The 25,452-nt window shown below is 36.0% G+C and overlaps 3 protein-coding genes across 5 annotated transcripts; 1 reads left to right on the top strand and 2 right to left on the bottom strand.

Annotated features, from left to right (window-relative positions):
- Positions 1–131: 131 nt before the first annotated feature.
- LOC142973365 (piercer of microtubule wall 1 protein) lies at positions 132–5,142 on the bottom strand. Of its 2 annotated transcripts, none has more exons than XM_076115019.1 (3): positions 4,854–5,142; positions 3,613–3,699; positions 132–1,193 (listed from the first exon to the last, which is right to left on the bottom strand). In XM_076115019.1, exons 1-3 carry the CDS (start codon positions 5,026–5,028, stop codon positions 1,069–1,071), a joined length of 387 nt encoding a protein of 128 aa, XP_075971134.1. In that variant the 5' UTR covers positions 5,029–5,142; the 3' UTR covers positions 132–1,068. The 2 variants fall into 2 exon arrangements, with proteins under 2 accessions (XP_075971134.1, XP_075971135.1); XM_076115020.1 differs by lacking the exon at positions 132–1,193 and adding an exon at positions 2,954–3,299.
- An 845-nt stretch (positions 5,143–5,987) lies between these two features.
- On the top strand, positions 5,988–18,269 carry LOC142973011 (uncharacterized). Of its 2 annotated transcripts, XM_076114520.1 has the most exons (14): positions 5,988–6,386; positions 6,772–6,869; positions 7,983–8,071; positions 8,797–8,949; positions 10,995–11,134; positions 12,561–12,686; positions 12,872–12,963; positions 13,058–13,151; positions 13,405–13,561; positions 13,653–13,824; positions 14,158–14,374; positions 14,459–14,551; positions 14,635–14,782; positions 14,868–18,269. In XM_076114520.1, the coding sequence occupies exons 1-14, from the start codon at positions 6,201–6,203 to the stop codon at positions 17,630–17,632; spliced, it is 4,530 nt and encodes a 1,509-aa protein (XP_075970635.1). In that variant the 5' UTR covers positions 5,988–6,200; the 3' UTR covers positions 17,633–18,269. The 2 variants fall into 2 exon arrangements, with proteins under 2 accessions (XP_075970635.1, XP_075970636.1); XM_076114521.1 differs by lacking the exons at positions 5,988–6,386; positions 6,772–6,869; positions 7,983–8,071; positions 8,797–8,949 and adding an exon at positions 9,863–10,326 and having other exon boundaries at positions 14,868–18,266.
- Positions 18,270–18,330: 61 nt separating this feature from the next.
- LOC142973012 (glycine dehydrogenase (decarboxylating), mitochondrial) lies at positions 18,331–24,804 on the bottom strand. Its single transcript, XM_076114522.1, has 18 exons — positions 24,509–24,804; positions 24,345–24,423; positions 24,093–24,228; positions 23,792–23,956; positions 23,421–23,649; positions 22,935–23,158; positions 22,669–22,844; positions 22,314–22,543; positions 22,017–22,193; positions 21,470–21,654; positions 20,979–21,180; positions 20,625–20,774; positions 20,413–20,525; positions 19,726–19,873; positions 19,222–19,429; positions 18,862–19,034; positions 18,707–18,787; positions 18,331–18,628 (listed from the first exon to the last, which is right to left on the bottom strand). Exons 1-18 carry the CDS (start codon positions 24,725–24,727, stop codon positions 18,518–18,520), a joined length of 3,006 nt encoding a protein of 1,001 aa, XP_075970637.1. The 5' UTR covers positions 24,728–24,804; the 3' UTR covers positions 18,331–18,517.
- Between the last annotated feature and the right edge of the window lie 648 nt (positions 24,805–25,452).

The raw sequence follows: 25,452 nt of genomic DNA, 5'->3' as shown, positions 1-25,452 counted from the left end.
CCTTTAAGCATAGCACTATGCATGTGGAGACAAAATACGACAAACCAAGTTTTGAAGAGAAAACTCACTCCCTTTTTTATGGAAGAAAGCTAATAAGGAAAAATAAATAAAATAAAACAAATTTAGCACTAAGATGTTTATTAAATAAGCAAAAATATAAAGTGGTCATGGCAAATAAATCACAAATACAAACGATAGTCTAAAATCATTTCAAGTTGGTACTAAAACATGTACTTGCCACAAAAACTTTGACCATAATGTTGAAGAAGATAAATTGTATTTGTACTACGACTTATTTGTCTTACTGTCAAACGACTGTGACTGACATAAATATCAATATAACAAGATTATCTAATATATTATAATCCCTGCTACAATATTCTCAAGGCCACTAAAAAAAGTTAAGTCGTATGGAATTCTCTTGCTCTACAATGACACACAGCTACAATAATTAGTATTTAAATTCAAAACATTAGTTTTTTATATTGTGCTCAAAGAGACTAATATTTAAATTATTGTTTGTTCAATAATTTTTATAGTTCTCTCATATAAGGATAACTAATTGAACGTATGTTTTGAACTAACTTTGATAGTAAATTAAAAATAACTCTATAAAGAAAGCTTTTACCAATAAACATCTAAAATAAATAAAGATACATAGTTAACAAGATTTTTATAACAACAAGTTGAAAAATGTTTCGTTGCACAAATAAAAAGTTATATTAATATTGAAACTAATCATTTGAGAAAAGAAATACTTTTCAACTCATATAATATAAGACATTTCAAAAGCAGCCAACTATCAAAATAAAGCTATATTAAAATAAGATAATAATATTACAATTAAAACGGGTCTTATCTGCAATAAAAAATTTAGAGGTCGCAGGGCTCTATTATATACCCACTACTATACTATAAAGGCTTTTATTTCTCGACTTTTAGGAAAAAATACAGCATCCCTAGTCATGGTACGTCCGTATCATAATATTTATTTTTATTATCGATTATGTCATATCAGTTCATAACCCCAAAATGTTCAGAAAAGACCCGGTTTAATTGTAAGTTAGGTTAAGAAAAGCCCGCCGGGTCCATGCCAGTGTTAAGACTGTAGTTGCGATACATGCCAGCAGCCGAGAGTCGGTTGGTGAACGTTTGCCCCGCTGGGAAGAACACGGATGGAACTGAATGTATACCTGCAATTTTAATGAAAATCTATAGACTGATTTGGTGTAAGTTGTCTTTAATTCTGCATAAGTAAGTTACAGATAGAGTATTAACGTTTCTTCACAGCTGTCAGTTAAGTTTATGTCAATTGAATTTCTATCATTTTATCAACACACTGGTAAATCTGTCGGTATATTCCCGTTGTCCACCCCCTGCTTGTCCACCCCGGGTGGACAGTGACACAAATCTTTTAAAAAGTTCTCGGTGTCCACCCCTGGGGGACAGTGAGAATTAATTTTAAATTATTCCCACTGGCCACCCCGGGTGGACAAAGACACGAGTTTCATATTACTAGTCTCGATGTTCACCGCAGGTGGACAAAGCCACTGCTTAAATAAACATTCTCAATGTCCACGCTTGCTAGAAATGGGTGTAAATAATTATAACAAAATTAATTAAGTAGGTACATAGTTTAATCATATTATCAACATCTTTAGGGTAAATAGAAGTAGTTACACTATCTATTGTGTGTTTTCCCATATAATGTTGATTGACCCTAAGTTGCGGCACTTATTAAACCAAGGTATAAGTTATAACAATAAACGTAAAAAAATATATTTTAAGTGATCATTTTATTCACGACATGCGAATGGGACTTGTCAATGGGGACTTCAGTATTGATTTATTTCTAGAAAGGATGAGGATGTAAAGATATTTTCTATGACTTTGATTAATACCTATTGTGATAATTATTTGTGTAGATTGCAAAAGTAAAAGATGTTGATAATATGATTAAACTTTAGACCTACTTATTTTTTTACACCCAATTCCATCAAGCGTGGACATTGACAATGTTTATTTAAGCAGTGGCTTTGTCCACCGGTGGTGAACATCGAGAGTAGTAATATGAAACTCGTGTCTTTGTCCACCCGGGGTGGCCAGCGGGAATAATTTAAAATTAATTCTCACTGTCCCCCAGGGGTGGACACCGAGAACTTTTTAAAAGATCTGTGTCACTGTCCACCCGGGGTGGACAAGCAGGGGGTGGACAACGGGAATATACCAAATCTGTCTACCTAAATCGTTTTCTGAAGACATTTGGAAAATTAATAGATAAAAAACAATAAGTCTCCAATAAGTATAGAAACTGAAGCTAATTTTACAATGCGTGTACTATCAAAATATAGTCAAATGCGGGGTGCACAATAATATAAATAACAGTGCGTTATTTATATTATTGTGCAGTTAGCAGGTCTCCATATACCTATTGTAATAGACCATGACTACCACCAAATTGTAAGTAAGTATAAAAAAATGACCATTATAAAATTATTATTGCTGTAAAATCCGCAGATTGGTTGGACACAATGTTAACAGATACTTGCAACGACATCTATCCAAAAACGTTCGTTTCGTTCACAATGTCTCCAAAAGAGGGCACAGAAAGCGAAAAATATGCGTTAAGAGGTAGCTCGAAAACCCTAAAGCCTGATCAAGGGAACTTTCATTCAAAAAGAATAATATAAAGGAGAAAGATTTATTTTGCTCGGTATCCTTTAAAAAGATCTGAGACGATAATTACATTATATGGAGTAGATTTTGCTTTAGCTATTTTCTTTTGATTATAAACTTAAGACAAATAGAACAATGCGCTCTGACTCCAGGCAAAGAAGTAATTATTCATACTTACATCCGCTCAAATATTACTATCAATAATTTATAATTATTTCTACTCTAAGAACCGCAAATAAAACAATATTCGATTAATATAAGCAAAGCGTGTATTCAGTGCTTAAACCCATCAATAAAATGTTAACACATTTGAACCAAAACTAACATACTCTTAAAGAATAAAAATTAATGTCTTAAAATAAAACGTAATTCTACTTAGTAATAAACAAAAACTGTGTTTTTAACATTTCTGAAACACACGCGTGAAAGTTTTCTCTTTTAATAAATCTATACCTATGAAAACTTATACTGGTTTCCATATAGTTCCGACGACGAACCACTTTATTTAAGAGAGTGATCAGTGCCAGTGTTGAGAGAGTAATTCCGATACATGCCAGCACTTGCCAAATAACTGGAAAAGTCCTGACTCTTCGGATAGTAAACGGTGGGAACAGAGTGTAAACCTAGAATATTCAAAGAAGAAACTTATGAATACTGAAAAAAATATCTTAAAACTACCTATTCTATGTTGAGCTGGCTAGCTGTAGAGAACAAAATCGGATTAATAATGTTACTTTGTTTGCTTACCTCGAATTAAATTATAATATGGTACTGAATACACTTGGTATCTTTTATTTTTAACACTATACTCGTACTTTGTGCCCATAATATGATACATTAGCAATATACAGTTTTCGAGGCTTTAAAATTACACCTTAAACTCATTAAACACGAATAGATTACAGAGCGGTTCAAGTAAAATGCAAATGCGTATACCTGGAGGGTACCACCCGTATTCACTAGCGGATGTTCTGTAAAACGGATGCTGTTTGCTCACTTGGCATCCGTAGCCATTAAACCAATCTGAAAAATAATATTTTTTATAATGAGATGCATTAATAAGCTTTAGTTCATTATTCGCGTACTTGGTTTAATAAACAACATGTTTTTCGTAGATAAAGCTGAATAGTCGTTTGTTAAAATATTGCATTCTCCTTATCCTTGAGTCAGAGTTAACGATACTCCTTGTCTCATTGTTCATTATTGATTTAAAGTGAAAGCCCGCATGTCTTTTAACGACCACTGGATCAAAGTACGTTGCGTATACCTATAGATAACTCGGTAGTACAAACACGACATTTCCGAATGACTAGCATACGGCAAAACCGAATTTAAAAGGAATGCCTTACAGGCTGATATGTGTTCACCTTATTGAGTGTATTCAAAGTAGTACAACAATATAAAGGCAAGTGAGTACCACACTAATGTACTAAATGTTTGATGTCCCGTTACGACAGAGCGTGACGACGAGCACCCGTATCATCCCGTATCACAATATAGGCGACGCTCTGTCGAAATCGACCTTATACTGCCATTCTAAAATATTGTGAAGATAACACTACTCATTGATATTAATTAATGCCGATTCATTAACTCAACATCGTAGTTATTCATTGAGAAGATAATATTTATAAATAATTTCATCTGTAAGTATAATATGAAGATGCATTTTTTTTTAATCATCTTCGACATTTCGCCATGTTTACAAAACACTTCAGTTTATATTAAAATAACCCCCAAACTGAAATTTCTTAGTAAACTCGGATCGAGCACTGAATGGAATATGATTTCATAAATCCTGTTTTGCGAAACTTTTTGATGAATTAATTAAAACTAATTCAAAGGAATGGGACGCTATCGAATTATTTTTCGATAGATCATGTTTGAGGGAAGTTTTAAGGCGTTTTCGGTGTACCAATTATTTTGACAATTTGCCTGACGGTGACAAAACACCTACCTACGTTATATTATATTTACTTCCTACGGTTTCCACAGCAGTTCCAGTACCTACAGTAAACGGAGCCATCTCGAATAAGAAACCATCAATAAAAACAAACTATTCAGCTCTACAGGTTACACCAATTAAAACTAGAACAAGGCTTGAGAGCCAACAAGTATTATATCATCCAAACTTTAAGGCTAATTCCTAAAGAATGAATATAAATAAGCAAACTTACGTGGATGTTCAAATCTCTTCGGGAGATTGCAGGTTATGAAGAAATCCGAGGTTTTCAATTCGGGTTTCTTAATTTCTTTTTGCAAACTCTCTCGGTCGACGCATGTTGCTGAACAGAACCCCGGCTGCTTTGCTTGAGGCGTGTCTTTATCCTGTTCACCTTTATTATCGCTCATTGTTATTAAAATATTCAAATGCTAGCAAAAATATGACACCGAGTCGTATCGAAATCAAAAAGAAAATATTGAATTAAATTTCGCTCGGGCAGGACAATTGATCTACAAACAAAAGCGTTGTCTTGACAACTTGACAGGGTGGTCTTCCATGGGAACGTGATTATTTATTATTATTTTCTGGAAAATGATGGAATGAAAGGAAAAGTTTTCAACTAATCATTTCAACTCTTATTTTTGTCAGTCTAGGTACAGTATAGTAAATTCTTAAATACGGTAGGCATTAAAACGTAGTCAATATATTTCGTAATTATCAAGTAATATAATAATCTAGCATACCGTAATACTTTGACAAAAGTTTTCGTTCCAGTTAAAAGTCAGAAGTAACTAAATACGTTGCAATTTACCGTATTCATAATATCAAAATTGGGGCTTCACACTCAAGTATTCGGGGGCAATAATTAAGTTAGACTTCACAAAACAAGCAGCTTTATCTGAGTTCGATACTTAAAACGTAAAGCTTTGCGTTCAGTGAAAAGTACTACCTATATACACTTAGTAAATATTTATTTTCTTACTGAACAATTACAATATCGTATTATTTTATATCGGTATTTAAAACTGTGACACGCACGTTGTGTGCAGATTTATGGCTTTGCAGTTTTATTCAAAGTTGATACAGACTTCAGAACCGTGTATCATTTTATAGGGTCGTAAACCAAATTTTAATTCACACGAGTGATCTGAGAGATTACGCGTAATCTATAACGAGTACAAAGTTGTGCCCTATTTTGCAATTACAATGTAAGTAATCCCAATGTCCGTCGAACTTAGGCTCATTGGGCATGCATTCGAATGAATATATTAGTCGTTATCACCATTATCAGAAACAACAGGCAGTGAACGAGTGGGTGACTATCGCACCTCCTGCCGCCACGCATCGACGCTACTCGCTTGTTACTCGCTACCGAACACTACTCATTCATTGTACTTTAAACTTTTAACTATTATAAAATTCTTTAGTGTTGTGACAAGTGCTTTTGCTATCAAAGACTAAACAATTCTGGCTCTTTTGTCAAGATGTTTTCTATTTATTATGATCCAGACTGGCAAACGTCAAAAACGTAAACAAACCAAAATAAATTGTCATATTAAGTTTACAAAATCACATTACAATGCACACGATAAGTGTACAACAGCCCATCAATTTAAAAGTCGTGAGGTTTGAATTGGATTTCACTTCGTTGGTAAATGAACAGCCATGTTCGGAGAAAAAGCCAAAGAAAATTAGGATACCGAAGATCAACAACAAAAAGCAATCTCCGATACCGCCCCCGCCACTGATAAAGAACACTCCACAGGTATGCAATTGCTATTCAAAGGTAATGGAAAAATAATATATCGAGCATATGGCACTGACAGGAAAAACATTACCAAATATCAAACGGTCGTTTGTAATCAGAATTCGAAATTATAAGTTACGTATTTACAATATGTTTCAGCATGTTTCTTATTTAATAACGTTCGGTTCTGCTGACTTCTGGGAAAATTTCTTAGAAGTAAACAAAATGTTGCCTACATTTTAACCATTCCTTTTGTACAAGAGCAAAATATTTCTAGTAATTGGAATCAAATTGTGCTTACGTAATATCTGCGATTGGTACATTTACCTGCGACTTAACATTTTGTAGACTCTTATGATAAATACAACGCAAGTTTGTTCAAAATCCATGTTTTTTAAACCAGAAAAGAGACGTCAAAGACTTAGTGGAAGATTTGCTTGATGAACTGTATGCAGAGCAGCGAGACTGGAGCGGCCACAGCGCTATCGACGGCAGTCGAGGGTAAGTGCAAATACGACCTATAATTATTTATATCACTTTGGTTTTAAGAGTAATCAAAGAAGGTGTTATAAATATGTTTATAAGAGATTAAAATATCGTAAAAGAACAAGACTGACAGTCACTAGGTTAGGACGGAAGTGCGGGGAAAAATAAAGAGAACGCTTTTGCCTTGTAGTGGGACACCAACAGGCTATAAATAAATAAATAATCAAAATTAATTTGAAGTAAAGAAACTATTACAATTTATTGCAACTTAACTAGTCTCAGCAGCATACAACATTGTATTAGGTCGGGGAAAAAGTCTTTTAGCATTATAGTATGTACCTATGAACTTGTAATAAAATCTCTTTGGCTTCAAGAATCACAAATGAATACACGGTTCATTAGGTTTCTTTCAGTGAGCTCGTGAGGTACCCAAATATCGAGCTTTTTTGTGTAGAGAAAAAATTGTATTACAAGTTCATACATACTATAATGCGAAAAGACTTTTTCTCCGACCTAATATTACGGGGCTTTTCAAAAGTCCAAGTCAATATTATGGCATAAATAGGCCCATAAAGCGTGTGTATACTTATCCGTAACATGAACTTGTACACCTGTCACGGAATATTACTATAAATTACTCGCTAGTACCAATATGCTACTATCAACAACTGACGCATCATGTGATGTTTTATTTACATAATTCTACTCTACAAATGCAGCTTCCCATGTCAATAGAGTAACATATTTCTATCTCAGGCTGTTTAGTACTCATCAATCATTCTTATGTTAATTTATTACCAGGAAATAAATACAGGAATAATTATTTAATAGAGATTAATTTAATAAGACATTTACGACAAGTTGATAGACAATAATTATAGTTAAGATTATCTCTTCTTTACCTCTAGTAAACTTTAGTTAAGTTCAATTCGTTGTTAAAAGTATACATTTGCGAAATGTACCAACCGGTTGCTAGGTCGTGAAAAAATTATGCTTGTAATTTATTAGTATTTTCGTCAAACAATGCGACCTTAAATTGTTTCACTGTTTCATGCATGAATTCTTAAGATCGTTTAAATTGTTTTATCTATGAAGAATAATTGGTTTAGTAATGTTTGGAATCTCCAGGTCCGTCTCAGCAGCGTCCTTAACATCATGTCAGTCCAACTGTGGGGAAAAACCAGAAGCAATTGAACGGAGTTACTTGGAAGTCTTGGGTATGGCTAGAATTAGTTGGCACCAAACGAATGTAATTAAATCATTGATTCACGGAAACATTTGCACAATCAAATACGATGTGAAAATTACAATTACCTACATTTTATTTCATAGTTTCTGTACTCTATGCAAAAGGTCTCGGGTTCAAAGCCTGGGTCAGGCCAAAAAGTATTTTCTGAGTTTTCTTTTAAAAATTACACACACTTGACCACTATAAACTAAGTCCTGCACAGTTGGCTGGTTTTGATTAAACTGGCCGCCGTAGTCGAAATCGGCCAGGACGTCATTAATATTATTTTTATCATACATTACCTGCGTAATACAAAAATGGTCGCAAAAGCTTCACCAAAAATAAAGTTAAACTTTATTTGTGGTGAAGCCATTCTGTAGGTAGTCCAATTACAATGATTGTCAGAGCAACGAAAAAATATCCCGAGAACTTTGAACGTGTTTTTGTCGAAACGTGTCCACAAGGACAAAATGGCGTAACAAACAACAAATCATTAAAATTGCGTTTTGTACTTTTGATCCATGCGAAAAACACGACGTCTTTTTTGACATATCATTACGTTACAGACACATAATATTAAAATGTTTTTTTTAAAGTAATGCACCATTTTTGTTTCCGAGACATAATCTTGCAAACACTACCTTACGCGCAGGTATGCAATAACAGATAATGTAATAAAATTTTAATCCCACTAACATTGTAGTGCCATTTTAGATACCGCAGAACTGTGGCAGCAAAAAGAAGAATGGGAAGAAAGGCTACAAATAGAGGGAGAGCGGCTCGCAAAATACGTTCGTTCTCGAGACAGACTACGGCGCCAACAGAAGAGGCTCTGCGCAGCCTTCACGGTCCTCTTACGGCACATTAGTAAGTTTGTATTCAACCTTCAAGTACCTAACTGCCTACTCCACTTACTAACTTACCAAGTTGTCTAATAAATGTTCTCAAAGGTCAGAAAGGCTTTAAAGAAAAACAAGCCTTTTGAATTTACCGTTGTTATAACTTTCTCGGTAGCTCTACAATACTCTACATGTGTATAAAGCATCCTTAAATATTTTCAGAGTTTAACGAAAGTTCCTTACATCAAATTTAATGCGATAGTAACTTAGTAAATTTATATTCCGTATCTTCCGCGCTCACGATGTAATTGATTTATCAATTTCCTTTCAACATTTTGCCAATACACGAGACGTGCTGACACTGTAATACCGTATTGCTGGGTAGCTGTAAATCCAACAGTCAAACCATCGAGAGTATTGTTTCCTTAAAATAAATTTACTCAAAGACGTTCTAACCTGATGAGTGATCGATAAGAAAACAAACAACTTAAAACCCTCAATGTTAAACGAGTGACCAGACGGAAAGTAAATATTAGCTTTACACGAAATGATACGTCCATAACCCACGGAATCAAATTCCTGTATATTATGACATTTAATGTATCGCGTATCTCCTCCATTAACAAATTGGCGAGATAACTGCCAATAAAAACCTTCCTAATATCCAAACCGATCCGTACATTCAGGATACAATAAATAGTTAAATGTGCTATGCAACACTGTGAATGTAATTCAATATCTTCAGTCGGTATCATGACAGTTTCATTCATGGGAGCTTAAAATAGATTTACGCATATCAAAAGGCAGCCTTACTGGGTATGGGGTGCTTTTCCCGTCTATCTGTTTCCGAAACTGACGTACACAGCGGCGCTCAATCGATACGTAACGCACACAGACATCGTGCCGTGGTCCTTCTGCGCATGCTCTGTTGACGCGTACCATGATACGCTGTCACGAAACAACATGACAAGAGACTGTTTTCTGTGTAGCAATGCTGGCTGTTTGTTTAATAGTGAACGAAATTCTCGCATAGTACGGTGGTACGGGGTTGGAAGCCCCGCCGCTTCGTTTCACGACTTTCCCAGTAAACATCACATCAGCTGGTCGACTACGCAGTCTCAAATGCTCTCGAGATATGGCTCATAATTTTTCACAATTTTGTTCTAATTCATTTATATCGTTTATCCCTAAAATAGTTTTTATTCTTCGCTCTTAGCCCATAATGTTTCCCACGCGTTCGCCTGCAGTGTGACTGCATCGAATTAAACCGCCAGGTCGTTAACTTGATGCTTAGTGCAGTTCTAAAGATATGCGTTTATTGTCAAATGTGTACCGTTTACAAGACAGATGAGTGCACTCTTAAACTCTCTGAGGAGCTTGGCAGGTGCATCGAGGGCTGGCTCAGGTACGTACATACATCCTTAATCATAAAAGTGCACTAATCAGGAAATATCCTTAGGAAGCCTCTCAAGTTCTACGTATAGTTATAGCCTTGCTTTAGCACAATAGGTGTTTGTGTCGTTTTTCAAATGCGATTTGGTTTATATTTCATACATTTGATATCGTATCAATACCAGTCATAAGTGTTACAGACGCTCCTTCATTATTGTCTAGACGAAATTACTTTATTATGTAAATGTGTAGTTACGTATTTGTCATTGGCGGCTCTTACCAAACAATTTGATTTTTTCGTGTTCATGAAACTATATTTTTTCTGAAAACCGTGAAATAATTTGTAAAATTAACATTCTTATACATAACCTATAATTGCCGCATTTGCTAATGATGCATGATTATAGGTACAGAGACCTAATTAGTGTAGAGCTACATTATGCAGAGAGATCAGTGAATAGAACAATATGGATATTAGTTTGTATTCTTTATTTCTATAAATACCTTTTAGTTACCCAATATAGTTAGAAGCGTTTATTTAACTTTAATTGTTTATCATAACTACGCGAAGCTAACTTTTGTTATCAGTTTAGTGAGTGAAGTGAACAAGGGTAATTACGTTATTTATGACTTAACTGAATAATAACGAGGGAATGAATTAGTTTGTTATGTGATGCGTAGCTGGCGAAAGTGGTGCTCGTTTCGGCGTGACGCCGAGTGGCAGCGAAGGGCCCGGCGAGGGCGGGTACGCGGAGTGGCTGCATGCGATGCGGCTGGTCGCGCGCCTACCCGCCGGCGTACCGCAACACTTTCGGAAAAAGGTACCTGTCATACTTGCATGTATCTAGCACCTACAACTGCTCTAACGCAGTAAAAGCTCCTTCCTCTCCACAGTATGCATAAAAAAATGTCTATGCACACAAATTCGCGGATCCTTACCCGCACTTTGTCAATGAGGTGAACAGAGAAGTCCTTTGATAGAAGACCAGTGACCAGCTATTTAGCAAAATATATATTAAGATAAAATATACATGAACGCTTAGTAACTAGTATCTTACTGACAAGAAATAGGTCACTGGTGTTTTTTTACTTTATTGGATTTGAAGACTTTAGCTCCCACGGAGTTGTTTACAATTTCACCTGAAAAAGTGTAAACAACGTTAGTCGATAAGTAATATCGTTAATATCCACCCTGAAAAATAGGTGCCCAGTGAAATTGTGAAATAAAAACGTCAAAAATGTTAATGTTACTATAGTAGAGGCAATAAAACTAAGTTATCGTTTACGTCTTTCATCTCGTAAGTAAGTAAATCTAAAAGTCTTTGTCCGTTTACTTTGGGGAGTTATGAAAGTTTCAAGAGACCACTCGCGTAGAACGTCAAACCTTTCGTAAATAAGTTTCTTTTGACGTCACTCCTATTTATAACATCCTTTTCAAGTTCACGTATCGTTGATTTTATGCAAATTAAAGTTATTCATGGGTAACTAACAACAAGAAGAAAGTCACTTACGTTAAGAATTTCTTGTACCACACTCTTGCTTATTACTTAGTTTTATTTAGTTCAGTTCTTATTCATACTTCAATGTTTACGATATCTTACTTATTCATAGGTACAGAGTATGTTCCAACCTATATCCATTAAATTATATACTAGAATTGAGCGGCGTCGGGCGGTATATTTTCTTTTCCTTAGTTATAAACATTGTCTGGGTGTATTTCCATCGTTGTACTCGTGTTGGACTCTACCCAAAAGCTAAATAATGTGGCTAATAAACTATTTTGCATTACATAAACCTGTAAAATGTAAATAGCGTAGATTGCAGATTCATATTCAAATAAAAGCACAGCGTCCGAGGGTCTCGCTGAAACGCCCTGTAATTACGCACAGATTTTGGCGCCCTCCATACTAGGCTCTCAAGAACCAAAATTAATAAATGAAATTAGATTGCGCAATTCGGAATTTATTAACATAGATTACATCTTCATAATTTATTTGAAGAAATGTATTTACATTACCTTTTAGGTATATGGCATTTAACTATGAAATAAATGAATGACTGAATATTTGAAGTATGATCAATGATTGAAAAAAGAGAGGATATTTTTATATTTCATTTTATTATTTTTCAATCGCAAAGGAAAAGAGCTGCGGAGTACACTCTATTTTAACATTGCCTTTGTGTTACTTTACTAAACAATATTACACGAACAACATAAATGACTAATTGTATATTTTATATCTTCAGCTATGGATAACGCTATCAAATCGTCACCTAACAGCGCGAGGTATCGACTGGACCACGGCAGAACGAGCTTGTTTCAGAGGCACTGCACAACCCGATGACACCGAGCTAGGCGCGCAAATATTGAAGGTAAGAAAATTCTAATTCTAAGTGAAAGGCGGCTTGAACAACTTTTAAGAAGTATTCTTAGTGGCGTCGCTGGCATCAGCAATATTTAACACCACAGATTGATATCGACGTTGAAGTAGATATAAAGATGTAATCATTTGTGACATGTAGGGTTAGAATGAAACTTTATTATTTTATTTCCCCAGGATTTACACCGCACTGGATGTTCACTATTCTGTGGGACTGAAGGTCGAGAAAATCAAGCTATGCTTCGGAGAGTTTTGTTAGCTTACGCAAGGTGAGGATTTTTATCAAATCTACAAAGAATTGTTGATTTACCTAAGTGTATGTTAAACCGATCAATATTGACTTATTCTTTTTTGTGAATTCAGATGGAACAAAGACGTCGGTTACTGCCAAGGTTTCAATATGCTAGCTGCTATCATATTGGAGGTTATGGACAAGTCTGAATCAGATTCATTAAAGGTAATAATAATATAATATTTTATTGGTCGTAAAACTAATACCCCTGCGTAATGAACAAACTATGTTTATAATAGTTCTATTACACAATATGTTTAGTAATCATACATAATGTGTCGTGTAACTTTATGAAACGGATGATAGTGGCTTCACATATATTGTGTCCTATTTCATTCATAAGTTAGAAAGTTAGTTAAAGATTATATATTAATTAATTATATATAATATTGATATGTTGTGATGTTATTTATTCTAGGTGATGATATACCTAGTGGAAGCCGTGCTCCCTGAGGGTTACTTCGCAGATGATCTTCGTGGCTTGTCCGCTGACATGGCAGCATTCAGAGACTTACTCAGGTTACGCCTCCCTCGCTTGGCTCAACACATGGACCATTTACAAAGGATATCTGACGGTACTAAAGTATTCAAAAATTAACATTAACCTGAGAAAAATGCATGCGTAGAAATAACGTCTCTATGAAAATTACATCTTTTACTTTTTAGGTGGTGGCGTAGAACCTCCTTTGCCGGATGTGTTCACAATGCAATGGTTCCTGACTCTATACGCGACGTGGTTGCCCCGGGAGTATCTATTAAGAATATGGGATCTAGTTCTTCTTGATGGAAATGAGGTGCTATTGCTGACTGCTTTGGCTATTTGGGATATGCTTCAGGAGTAAGTATATTAATATACAGTTTTCGTATGCAATTTATAGTGTAATTGTCAATTTAAAAAATAAAGTTATAATTTCCCATTCACACTCGGTGCATAATTGTGGGGGAGCGAATATCCTCCTTTTAAGATAACATTGTTATCAACTGTTGTAATAGATAAACAGATAACTGCCTATAACGCACATAATTCAGTCGTTAGTTAAATCTACAGCTTTCAGTTCGTAAAAAAAATCGAGAATTAAAAATCATTGGTTAGCTGCGTTCCCATTTAAGGCTCGCTGAATCAAAGTTTTAGTTTTAGACTGTAATGTAAAAAAAAAATATATTTTTGTAGTCGTATCCTGTCGGCTCGTTCAGCGGATGAGTTCTACAGTTGTATGGGCGGTGGTGCAGGGGCAGTGTGGGAGGCAGGTGATTCACTCGTCGCGAGGGTTGTCGCGTTCGGCTCTGCGCCCGAGCTGCCAAGATTGCGTAGTCTCCACAGATACAGAGTAGCACCACCAGCTCCACCGACCTCTGCCCCAATATACCATCCACCTTTACATTCCGCAGTAAGTTATGATACCATTATCTTAGCATAGTACAGTAGTCTGTATGGACTATCGTGAAGATAAATTTCATTATTCTTATTTCAGATGCAATCAATGACTAAACGAGGTCTTCGACTGTTCTATTCAGAGGATGAGGGTGATTCAAGTGACGATGGGAACAAAATGGCTCTAGCTACTGTAAGACGTTATTATTGTTGTTTGTATTTCGTACATTTTGTTTCGATCTTTTGTTCTAAAATTTCAATGCACATATTTTCCAGGTTGTACCCCGACGTGAAGACCGACTTGCTGCAGGAGATAGACTTTCTTTAGATATTGGTGCATTAAAACGTCAATATGCTCGATTGCGTGAGCGTCAGCGACAAGCCCATGTTATTTTAGCTGCAGCTTGTGCTCGACATGCCGCTGGTAATTGATTTTCTAATGAAAATATCTGTTAATATGATATGAAATGAGTTACCGTCACAGCTTTAACATTAATGTTTGCTTACAGTTGGAGTGCCTACCTCACCCACTTCACTGACAGTTAACAATCTTCTACTCGGTAAAAGTGCAATAGTAAGTTCAAGAGGACGACGACTGGGTCCACCGCCTGGCGCAGTTCCTCCATCAAGACAAACTACAGAGAAACAAGAATCTCGTTCACGTGGACAAGGAAATGAAACTATCAGTTGGACAGAAGAAAAAACTCGAAAAACACTTAGTAGAAGGAATTCGGTTAAGTGGAAAGATATTAAGAAAGAGAAAACGAAGCAAAAGGAAAGGAGGCCGTCTATTGACTTAGATGAAGCTGGTGACGGCATAATAGTTTCTGAACGTGAAGCTAGAGAAATGATTGCTTCCGTTAGATCTCGTAGTTCTAGTGAAACATCGTCGTACTCGTCACATAGCGCATCTAGTACAGATACTAGTCTTTGTGATGAGAATGAACGAGGAAGTGAATCGGAAACAGAGTTGCCAGAAGATGAAAAAGAAAAAAATAGCCTGAATGTTAAAAATAACAAATTCTTATCATCGCCTATGTTGAAAGAAACTAAGATAAGCAGCTCACCGATCAAAGAATCTTTAATTGCTCGAACTCCTGAGAATGAAGTCAGCCCGCATCCGACGGAAAAACCGATAGCTAAAGATATTGCAGACTACCTCGACTCCGCTGCTGGAGAACCTTTACGAACATACATTGACGGATTCGAAAGTAAATTAAAAGATACTTTAATTGTTACTAGTGAAACCACTTTTAAGCCATCGAGTGTTTCGCCGTGTTCTCCGCGATTGACGACTGAAAGTTCTCCGCGGTTGACGACGGAGAGAGACGAAGTTCTTCAGAGACTAAACAGAACAAATTATGAAGAAAATTCTAGAAGTAGAGAACCAATAAGGCCTACAAGCTTTACGAAATCTCCAAAAAATTTTACTGACCTTAGTCCTATAGACTTATCCCCTTGCAACTGTACTATTGGCCATAAATCTCCTTATGATTTCAATTTTGAGTCAAATTTTAAAAGATCTTCTATAAATGAACCCACATACAGGCCGCCAGACATCATAGATAGTTTTACGATGTACCCAAACTTTGTGCCTGATATAGATTTATCTGATAAAAATATATCGGACGTTGAAAGCCCACCGAGAAGTCCGGGTGCAGAAAGCATTATAGTAAGTGAAGATGAACCGCCAATACCTTTGAAGATTGACAAATACTTTGAGCATAGTCCGGAGTTTTTTGGTGCTAGAGTTACAGATCCAAATAGCATAGATATCCCGAATAGACGTGCGACTAAAAGACTTTCACGCCTGCCCAAAAAGCCTGATTCTTTAACGTTGCAAAGTAACCATAATGATAAACTTTTAAAAGAAGAAGCGGAAAGGGCGTCCTCATTGCCACAAAATCACAGTTATACAAAGAAAGTAATTGAAAATTATAACGATAATTCAGATGTATTTACCTTCCAAAAACAACCAACACCAGAAATTATTAAAGAAAAAAAGGAATCATTCTCTCCGAAGGACTACATTTTACAAACAGGAAGAAAAAACAGTGAAAGAGCTTTACAAATCATTCAAGAAAATTCAAAGATTTTAAGCAGAATATTAACGAAACAACACATTACTGAACCTAAAAGTCCTGTAACCAAATACCAAGTTACTAAAAGCGATGAAAACGTACTTGAAACACAGAGAAGCATTTATACAAAAACTATTCCTGAAAAAACTGTTGAAAATAAACTAATAGAATCACCATTGTTAAAAGAATCTACTTCTGATTCACTAATTGGTTACAGAAAAAGACATGCCAATGACAGTACAAGCGAAACTAGTGATTTTATTCGAATTAGACCTATATCTATCGATGATCCCTTTTCGTTAGAAGTGCGTAATTCTGCCTCGAGAAATGAAGAGTTTTCCATAAAGAACACAAAAAGTCCAAGTAGTGAATGTTTAGGTAATAAAACTGATTTGTATGGTTGGGAAAACAAAGGCTTCCTAGCAAAAAGTTTAATAGAGAAAACTGAAAATTTTGACTTCGATTATCGAAGAAAAACTAGTGATGTGTCGAGTTACGGCGATATGTCCAATAAAGAACTAAAGCCCGCTGTCACCTCAGACTGGACACGACATTCCTTTTCGGGAGAATCGAAACCGTCAGTTACATTACCATCGTCAGAGCCTAAGGATACATCTACTTATGAGCGACGTTTCACTTCTGATGACTACAACTACCCGTTGTCAAGCAAGTATAACGACTTTGTATTGTCTAAAGCTAGTGATATATGTAGCAAAACGGTTGATCAAGGGCCGAAAGTTTGCGAAAATTTATCAAAGACTGATAACAGCCAAGTTAGTGACTTTGCTCATGTTGTGACTTCCTCCATTAGTTTTACGTACGAGCCATCTGTTGAGGACGATTCACCGACCGGAGCGAAGAGTAACTCTAGTGATACTCTGTGTCAAATAACTTCATTAGATCAAGTGTCCACTCCAATATCTCCTAAAATATTCCCGAACAGAGACACACCTACATTACCTAAAGATTATTCAGACAAAAGTGACAAAACTATAGTGGAGTCTGACGACACGTGTAGCGCTATAACATCGCTCATCGAAACAGACACGCTGTCCTCGTTGTCGTACCCGCGCAGTCCGTCGACGGGCTCTTACCACCCTTTCCCCACGCGTCCCGTGTTACGCATGCCTAAGGAACTAGGAGTGAGACTAGGTATGTATCCAAAAGACGTTATAAGTTCGCCACCAAAATAAAAGATTTATTTAGGTTACTCCTAAGACAATGTTATTTCTAAGGTTGTCTTGAATCTTCATTACCGAAGATTTTATCTTTGTTATGTAAAAATGTTTTTATAGTGATATTTTCCGCTTTAATATATTATTATTATGTATAACCTAGATAAAATCACACCGATACAGATTTTTAGAAATTTACTATTTATCTAGATTTACGTTATACATTTTAATCTATTATTTTGTTTTGAACCTTTGTCTGCTGCTAGTTCCAAACATTAGAATTATTTTGTTCTAATAAGCTTTAAAGCTGAGAATGTTTACTCTTATAATAATTACAGTTTAGAAATGTAATACCTACGTACCTACTTACATTTGAAATACGAAATGTTTCAGTAAATGTAAAATGTAAACGGGAAGTTTCCAAATTAATATTATTGTTATGAAATATGAAGCCTTTGGTATTTCATATAGAAATTTGAGCTAGTAACAAAACAAACACGTTGCCTTGAATCCAATTTAAATGTTATGCGTAATGAATAATCCTTCGCAATATTAAAATATTTGTACAATATTAAGGTAGATAGATTACTGTTTGAAGTCAATATAATTTACGGCAATTACTTATTTATACTGCTATAGAATAATATTATACTTATATGAATGCAAAATGAAAAAGATTATGTTGTTAGAAGACGATATTTTATTCTACAACAATATTGAGAAAATATACATAATGCGACAGATGGTCAGATTTTTTATTTATTTATCATATACATCAAAATAATACAGGAGCAGTTTACATTACGTTAGCCTCAACAAAACAAGAGGAAATCAACACAATATTGATTTTAATCGTACCTTAAAGTAAAATAATTATTTTAAAAGTTCTAAATCTGAGGTTATTTAAAAATCATCAAGCACGGGTGGACAAGTGCATACAAGATGTTTATCTCCATACATGTCATCAATACGCCCTACAGTTGGCCAAATCTTCGTCTCTCCTTTGACAAATGGCTGGAAAAAGAAGATAATATTTGGTTTTAAAACCGCAAAGACCCGTAGTTATTAGAGTCATTAGATCGATTTACTTACAGCAGGGAAAGCGGCTTGCTCGCGGCTGTACGGTCGGTTCCAATCTTCAGAAATTACTTCTTCTTGTGTGTGTGGCGCCATCTACAAAAACAAATAAAAAAATATTTAATACTATTCCTAGTTTAAAACTATACAAGTTATAAAATATGACATACTTTTAAAGGATTCAATCGCTTGTCAATGTTTCCGTCTTCGATGTCTTTAATCTCTTTTCGGATGGTGATAAGGGCTTCGCAGTATCTGTCCATTTCCTGCAGATCTTCGGACTCTGTGGGCTCTATCATCAAAGTACCACCAACTGGCCACGACATTGTGGGCGCGTGGAAACCTGTCAACAAAGTTATTGAACATTTTGTTTGTTACCAATTTAGAACTTTCCAAAATGCAAAATCTAAAATCAAGGGATATAGCAGAAATGTTCAGAATTTTTTTTTAAATCACAATTTCAAGTAACTTTCAAAGCGTCCTATCGAATAAAAATATTTATAGGTCATCTTATCAAATAATGTTATTACCAAAGTCCATAAGTCTCTTAGCGATGTCGCCAGGTTCGATATTTGCAGTCTTTTTCAAGTCTCTCACGTCAATAATAAACTCGTGTGCCACAAGTCCTCTCTCGCCCTTGTACAAAGTTTTGTAATGCCCTTCCAGTCGCTTAGACATGTAATTAGCGTTGAGTATGGCCACCTGTGTCGCTCTCCTCAGTCCTTTGGGACCCATCATCTGAAATATAATTAGCAAGTTTACTTTAGCTACAATTAACAGTACTAAACTACAAAGGCTGACTGTAATGAGGTATATTGTTGTATAATAATTAGGCGTTATCACGCAACTTTCTGAGGCATTTACAGATATATCCTGCTTCCACAAAAGTCTTTAGACAATCTTACTAAAAAAACAGCTCTATTGGAAACCGTGATATACGTTACTTGCATTACTAAGACGAGTGAAACTAAATCAAAAGTTGGAAAATATCAGATTTTTCTTTTCTTAGTAATATGGTAAGAATAGTTACGCACTTTGATGTAAGCCCATGAGATAGGTAGAATGGCTGAGGATCCATACGGGGCTGCGCTGACGGAGCCGAAGCTGTGCGCGGCGTCACCCAGGTCTGCTAGTGGATCTACCACTGGATGTGACGGCAAGAATGGGGCCAAGTGAGCTTTCCTATAAACAACAATCAGTAAAATCAACCATTGGCACTAATACATAAAAGGAATTTAATCTAGGTTCATTGAACATGGATATGAAGTTTGTGTTGTTAAAAAAATATTCAAGATTTGTAATGCTTTGCGTAAATCTTTGATGAATTTGACAGTCCACCTGTGATGGCTAGCCAACTATAAAAATTAATGTAGAAAACTTTTTCTAAATATTTTTTACAATACAGTAAAACTAATCAAATAAAACATTTGATTTAAGAAGAGGTGTGTTCGTTTTTCGTAATGATAAAATGATTAGATTAAAATAAAGAAAAACGTTTTGGAGTACACACCTCATTCTCGGGGAATACCCTAAATCATTTTGATTTCTTCGTTGTAAATATTTTGTTATTTCCTGTAGTGTATGACGTAATTTGATACACCCTTGGCAAATATACTTGGAAACACGTGAGAGATACGTAGTAATGGATAGGGCATTTCATTTTGAACTTCTAACTTAAAGGTGAAACAATAACTCCTGTTTAGAAAGAAATGAATACTCACACTCCAATAGGTCCCATACCAGGTCCACCTCCGCCGTGTGGAATACAGAAGGTCTTATGCAGGTTCAAATGTGATACATCACTTCCATAATCGCCAGGACGGCAAAGGCCAACCTAAATTCATAAAACAATGTTTTATATTAACTATTTGTTAAAATTAGATGTATTTATCCATATTACGTCTTATATTAGGTATAGAATACACCAATTAACCTGAGCATTCATGTTGGCACCGTCTAAGTACACTTGTCCTCCATGCTTATGCACTAATTCGCATACATCGGCGGCACGCTCTTCAAACACGCCGAATGTGCTAGGGTATGTCAACATCAAACAGGATATATTTTCACTGTGCTCTTCAACCTAGAATATGAAAATTAATGGTTTAAAAGAAGGCCATAGGGACGACTGTGATTCAGTGGTATTTCAAGGCGCGTAAAAGCCGATACGAGGCGTACCTAATGTATCATTAGCAGAGATAATGAAACGCCGTGTACCAGTTAACTGGCTGGGAGCGTCTTGTATCCTCGTAATCTGGTAACACACTTTTAAGAGCAAACTACTTGCCTTTTCTTTCAAATGTGCCATATCGATGTCTCCAGAAGGTGTGACTCGTATGGCACAGACGCGCATACCAGCCATGTGCGCCGAGGCCGGGTTCGTGCCGTGGGCGCTCACAGGGATCAGGCAAATGTTCCGGCCGGTGTCGCCACGGAACTCATGATAACGTTTTATTGTACGCAATCCAGCGTATTCTCCTTGAGCACCACTGTTAGTAAACGAAACAGTATTTTTTCTACATGATTTATGTTATAAACTAGGCTTAGAGTTTTCAAACAGATAAAGGGAGTGATAAAATAATACGATCTCTAACTAACTAAGGGGTTTAGGCCGAAAAACTAGGGATAAAACTACTTCTTGTTTATTATTTAATGAAATTCTCTTATGATGCACTAAGAATAGATACGAAAGTGGTGTATAAAACCAAATCGTTTACGTATTATAATAATATGGGAAAAAAGGCATAAACATTATAGTTTATCGGTGTCACGACTTGCCTATTGGGTTGGAATGAGACACGATCGTAACCCGTGACTGCGCAGAGATCCCGGGCCAGTTCCTCGAACAATGTATGATAGCCCTCGCACTGGTCGAGAGGAGCAAACGGATGAATCTCGGTAAAATGCTTGAACGAACATGGCATCATCTCCGTCGTAGAGTTCAATTTCATTGTACACGAGCCCTGTGAGCAAGAGATATTATGTAATCATATCTTCATTGTAATAGCATGAATAATATTACACGAACGATTCAATGAATATTTACACAAAAAGAAAACGATTGGTTGCTATCGGTAACACGTGAACAAAGATAAAAGAACTATTTCAATTTGTGTGTATCAATAAAAGGTCAAGTGGCAACGAAATGTTACTATTGCGAACTGTGATAAACACCGACCTTAACCGATTGATTGCATGGACCACAACGAATATTATGCTGATCATTATTGTACCACTATACCTACCTAGTACAATGTGATTATTGGAAAGTATGTTCAGTTTTCTTCATAAAGTTTATATTCAATTAAATCAGAGAATTACTTACTAAAGGTATCATAGAATGTACGAGTGAAACGTCCTTGTTTTCAAGCCTTTTCATGTACCGTACTATTCTTGTTTCTGAATGATGCATATTGAATACCGGATGAGTCAAGTACGGAGATGTTCTTCTGAAGGAACCTTTTTGTATGCTGCGTGCTCTGACATCACCAGTCTTGGTTACCTGATAAAACAAAATGTATGAACAATGGCACTACTTTTTCAGCCGATAGGTATATGTTAGGTACATATTTTAGGACATATTTTAGATATATGTTAGGTATTCATTGTATAGGCTAATTACCTCTTCAACAGGTTTGCAGTCAAAGATCCACAAAAGATCATCAACGTCTTCCATAGTAGTGGTTTCATCTAACGCCACACCGACAGCTCCATCATCGAAGTATCTCAAATTGATTTTCTTTTGTTGTGCACGCTCCTTGATTGCATTTGCATCGTGGTCCGATAACGGAACAACGTGGAGAGTATCAAAGTACACATCATTCGACTGACTGTGGCCTCTTTGCCTAATTCCTGTAATAATAAAATGCAAAATTAATGTTAGTATAATAGTTACTCTAAATCAATATTATTTAACGATATAATATGGTTACTTTACCAATAATTAGTTCGTTTTTAAACAAATCATCTAAACGTACCATGATCTAAAACGAGAGTTGCATTATGTACGCGAGTAGCAATATCACGCAATCCTTGAGGGCCGTGGTATACAGCATACATAGCCGACATATTAGCTAAGAGAGCTTGAGCTGTGCAGATGTTAGATGTTGCTCTGTCTCTTCGTATATGCTGTTCACGAGTCTGAAGAGCTAATCTAAAAATAGGAAAATTACGCAAAAGTTACATCAAAGTGATCTCAACGAGGAATTAACATAGTTTTCAAAAATCCTTTATATCAGCTTACCTATAAGCATCTCTACCAGTTGCATCTCTGGTGACACCCACCATACGGCCTGGCATAAGTCGCACAAGCTGATGTTCGGCTGCGAAGAAGCCGGCGTGAGGTCCTCCATAGCCTAGTGGTACACCCAACCGTTGTGACGTGCCCACTGCTAGCGCAGCACCACATTCTGCTGGTGGTCGCAATAGTGCGAGAGCAAGTAAATCTGTTGCCACTACCACGAGAGTCTATTAAAAAAAAGGAATATGTCGCTATAAAAATGTATTCTTGTACAACGGAATAATTCCACTGAACTATCTCAGAGTCTGCCATGGATTAGTAGGTAAGTGCCGGTTGACAATTGCTAGTGCTAAGGATCTGTTAACGTTACTGATTTAGAGATTACGGAGATTTATGAACTCAGTGTTAACGTAAGTGATCGTTTCCAATTTCTGCGTTCAATCGGTACCTATAGAAGCTGTGTGAAGTAACATATTTTAAAATACTCACGCCATGTTCTTGCGCAGCAGCTGCCAGACCGGAATAGTCATACACCAGACCCCTGGTGTCTGGGCATTGAAGTAAAACCGCTGAAATATCTCTCTGAGCGAAGTCTACTTGTCGTACGTCAGGCACCACGTTCACTTCTAATCCCAAAGCATCAAGACGAGTTTGGACTACCGCTAGTGTTTGCGGGTGCAGTCTTTCAGAAACCACAAATTTTGTTCTCTTGTTATGTCTGTAAATACATATTGCGTTATTTACTACGTCTATCAAATGAGACCATACGGCTACGGTTCATTATATCTGAAGGTAAGCATCGAAAGGCCATGATCTTTGTAACAGTTATTGTACGATAACTATTAAATGATGACACATACCTATGGCAGAGCGATAAGCCTTCAGCAGCTGCTGTGCCTTCGTCAAGTAACGATGCATTGGCTACGTCTAATCCTGTCAGATCGCTCACCATTGTTTGATAATTCAATAGACTCTCTAATCTTCCCTGAGCTACTTCAGGTTGGTACGGTGTATATTGTGTGGTCCTGAAAGTAGTATTATAACGCAATATATTTTTTGTTATCGAATCGGTGCTTGCAGTGACTTTATAAGTACAACATATTTGTGAGCAGAAACTTTAAAGGAGAGTTAAAAAAAAAGTAAATGGAAAAGATTATTTACCATCCAGGATTCTCAAACATGTTACGCATGATCGTATGAGGGACGCAACAGTTGTGGTACCCCATGCCTATGTACGATCGCCATATCTGATTCTTTTCAGATATTTTGCGTACTCTTTCAATAAGATCATGTTCGCCTAAAAAAGGAAAATTTTATAATTATCGGCTGATTCAATAATATACGACGGTCAGTGGTATCAAGCAAGTTCTTAGTAGATACAGCTGCAACTTAGAAGTAAAGAAAATAACTTACTTATAGGTTCACTCATGTCCATGAGTCCCGGGTACCGAATTGATTTTGGGACAGCATCATCCGTCAGTTGATCTAAACTCTGAAAACATGCACTAATTTCGTAAAAAATATACTGTAACACATTTCCATAAAACGTAAGTACTGCATCGAGTACTCGAGCTTACCTTGTAACCGAGTGAATCTAGCATGGTGACTACATCTTGATCTCTAGGTCCAATATGTCTACTTGGGAAATCTACACGCTCCGGAAACAAACTGTCTGATTTGGAACTTTGTGTAACACAACGGACACTATTTTTCCATAGCCTTTCATTAGGAAAGTTTTTCTGAAGGCATTCGAATGAGTTTTTAGAAACTAAACCGCGTTTTATAAACCTATACATTTTTAATTGTTAACATGTGCAACAACTATAATGTATTAACCATATTATTGTGTGTCTTACGAAAACGACAGTGATGTACTGATAGAAGGGTCAAAGCATCTCATAAGTACAGTCGATAACAAGAAATAAGTAAATACCGATTACATATAGTACACAAAAGTAATAAGTCCGCCACTCGTTAATAAAATATAGATAACGGGGTCATTATCATTGTTTTATTATTATCTGAAGGCTAGAAAATATTAGTTATTTTCTAATGACGTAATGGAAACACTTTAAATGCAATGCTAGTTTGTTTGTTGCAATGTTTTATTACGTTTTATTTAATATGTGTTTTGTTTCTATGAGGGATTTTGCCAACAGTTAAAAGGCAAATTAGGTATGTAGATTTCTCAAATTTCTTTCGCATTCAGATCCCATTTAAACACTAGTGTGAAGGGGCACTAGATTCGAAGTAGCTCAGCTTTCAATATATTAAAAGAAACTAATTTAACGTAAACACTAGATCTGTACGTTTTATTTAATTAAAGACTGCGTTACTAGAGCGTAAACTGACGTGCGTGACTGCATTACAAAAAATATATAAATATAGGTAAGTAGGTACCTACAATCTACAATGCTTCTTTACTCCACTCAATTAGCGTAGACTTTTTTCCAAATATTTTAGAGTCGACTTCCAATCTCACCGAATGCAGCTGATACTGTCTATCGAACCTTAACAACCC

Source organism: Anticarsia gemmatalis, chromosome 5 (assembly GCF_050436995.1).
Source record: "Anticarsia gemmatalis isolate Benzon Research Colony breed Stoneville strain chromosome 5, ilAntGemm2 primary, whole genome shotgun sequence".
Lineage (NCBI taxonomy): Eukaryota > Metazoa > Arthropoda > Insecta > Lepidoptera > Erebidae > Anticarsia > Anticarsia gemmatalis.
Note: the sequence above shows the minus strand (reverse complement) of the source record. Positions and strands in the feature narration are given on the sequence as shown.

What these genes read in the sequence shown, in the direction of transcription:
- LOC142973365 (XM_076115019.1), bottom strand. Translation starts at nt 5,028, where the DNA reads ATGAGCGATAATAAAGGTGAACAGGATAAAGACACGCCTCAAGCAAAG. An exon ending in GAAGAGATTTGAACATCCAC is followed by an intron (nt 3,700 to 4,853) that starts GTAAGTTTGCTT and finishes ATTATTTTTCAG; the next exon opens with ATTGGTTTAATGGCTACGGA. An exon ending in ATACGGGTGGTACCCTCCAG is followed by an intron (nt 1,194 to 3,612) that starts GTATACGCATTT and finishes TTAAAATTGCAG; the next exon opens with GTATACATTCAGTTCCATCC.
- LOC142973011 (XM_076114520.1), top strand. Translation starts at nt 6,201, where the DNA reads ATGCACACGATAAGTGTACAACAGCCCATCAATTTAAAAGTCGTGAGG. An exon ending in CTGAATCAGATTCATTAAAG is followed by an intron (nt 13,152 to 13,404) that starts GTAATAATAATA and finishes TATTTATTCTAG; the next exon opens with GTGATGATATACCTAGTGGA. An exon ending in ATCCACCTTTACATTCCGCA is followed by an intron (nt 14,375 to 14,458) that starts GTAAGTTATGAT and finishes TTCTTATTTCAG; the next exon opens with ATGCAATCAATGACTAAACG.
- LOC142973012 (XM_076114522.1), bottom strand. Translation starts at nt 24,727, where the DNA reads ATGTATAGGTTTATAAAACGCGGTTTAGTTTCTAAAAACTCATTCGAA. An exon ending in TAGATTCACTCGGTTACAAG is followed by an intron (nt 24,424 to 24,508) that starts GTAAGCTCGAGT and finishes GCATGTTTTCAG; the next exon opens with AGTTTAGATCAACTGACGGA. An exon ending in GGTATGGGACCTATTGGAGT is followed by an intron (nt 19,874 to 20,412) that starts GTGAGTATTCAT and finishes TGTTGTTTATAG; the next exon opens with GAAAGCTCACTTGGCCCCAT.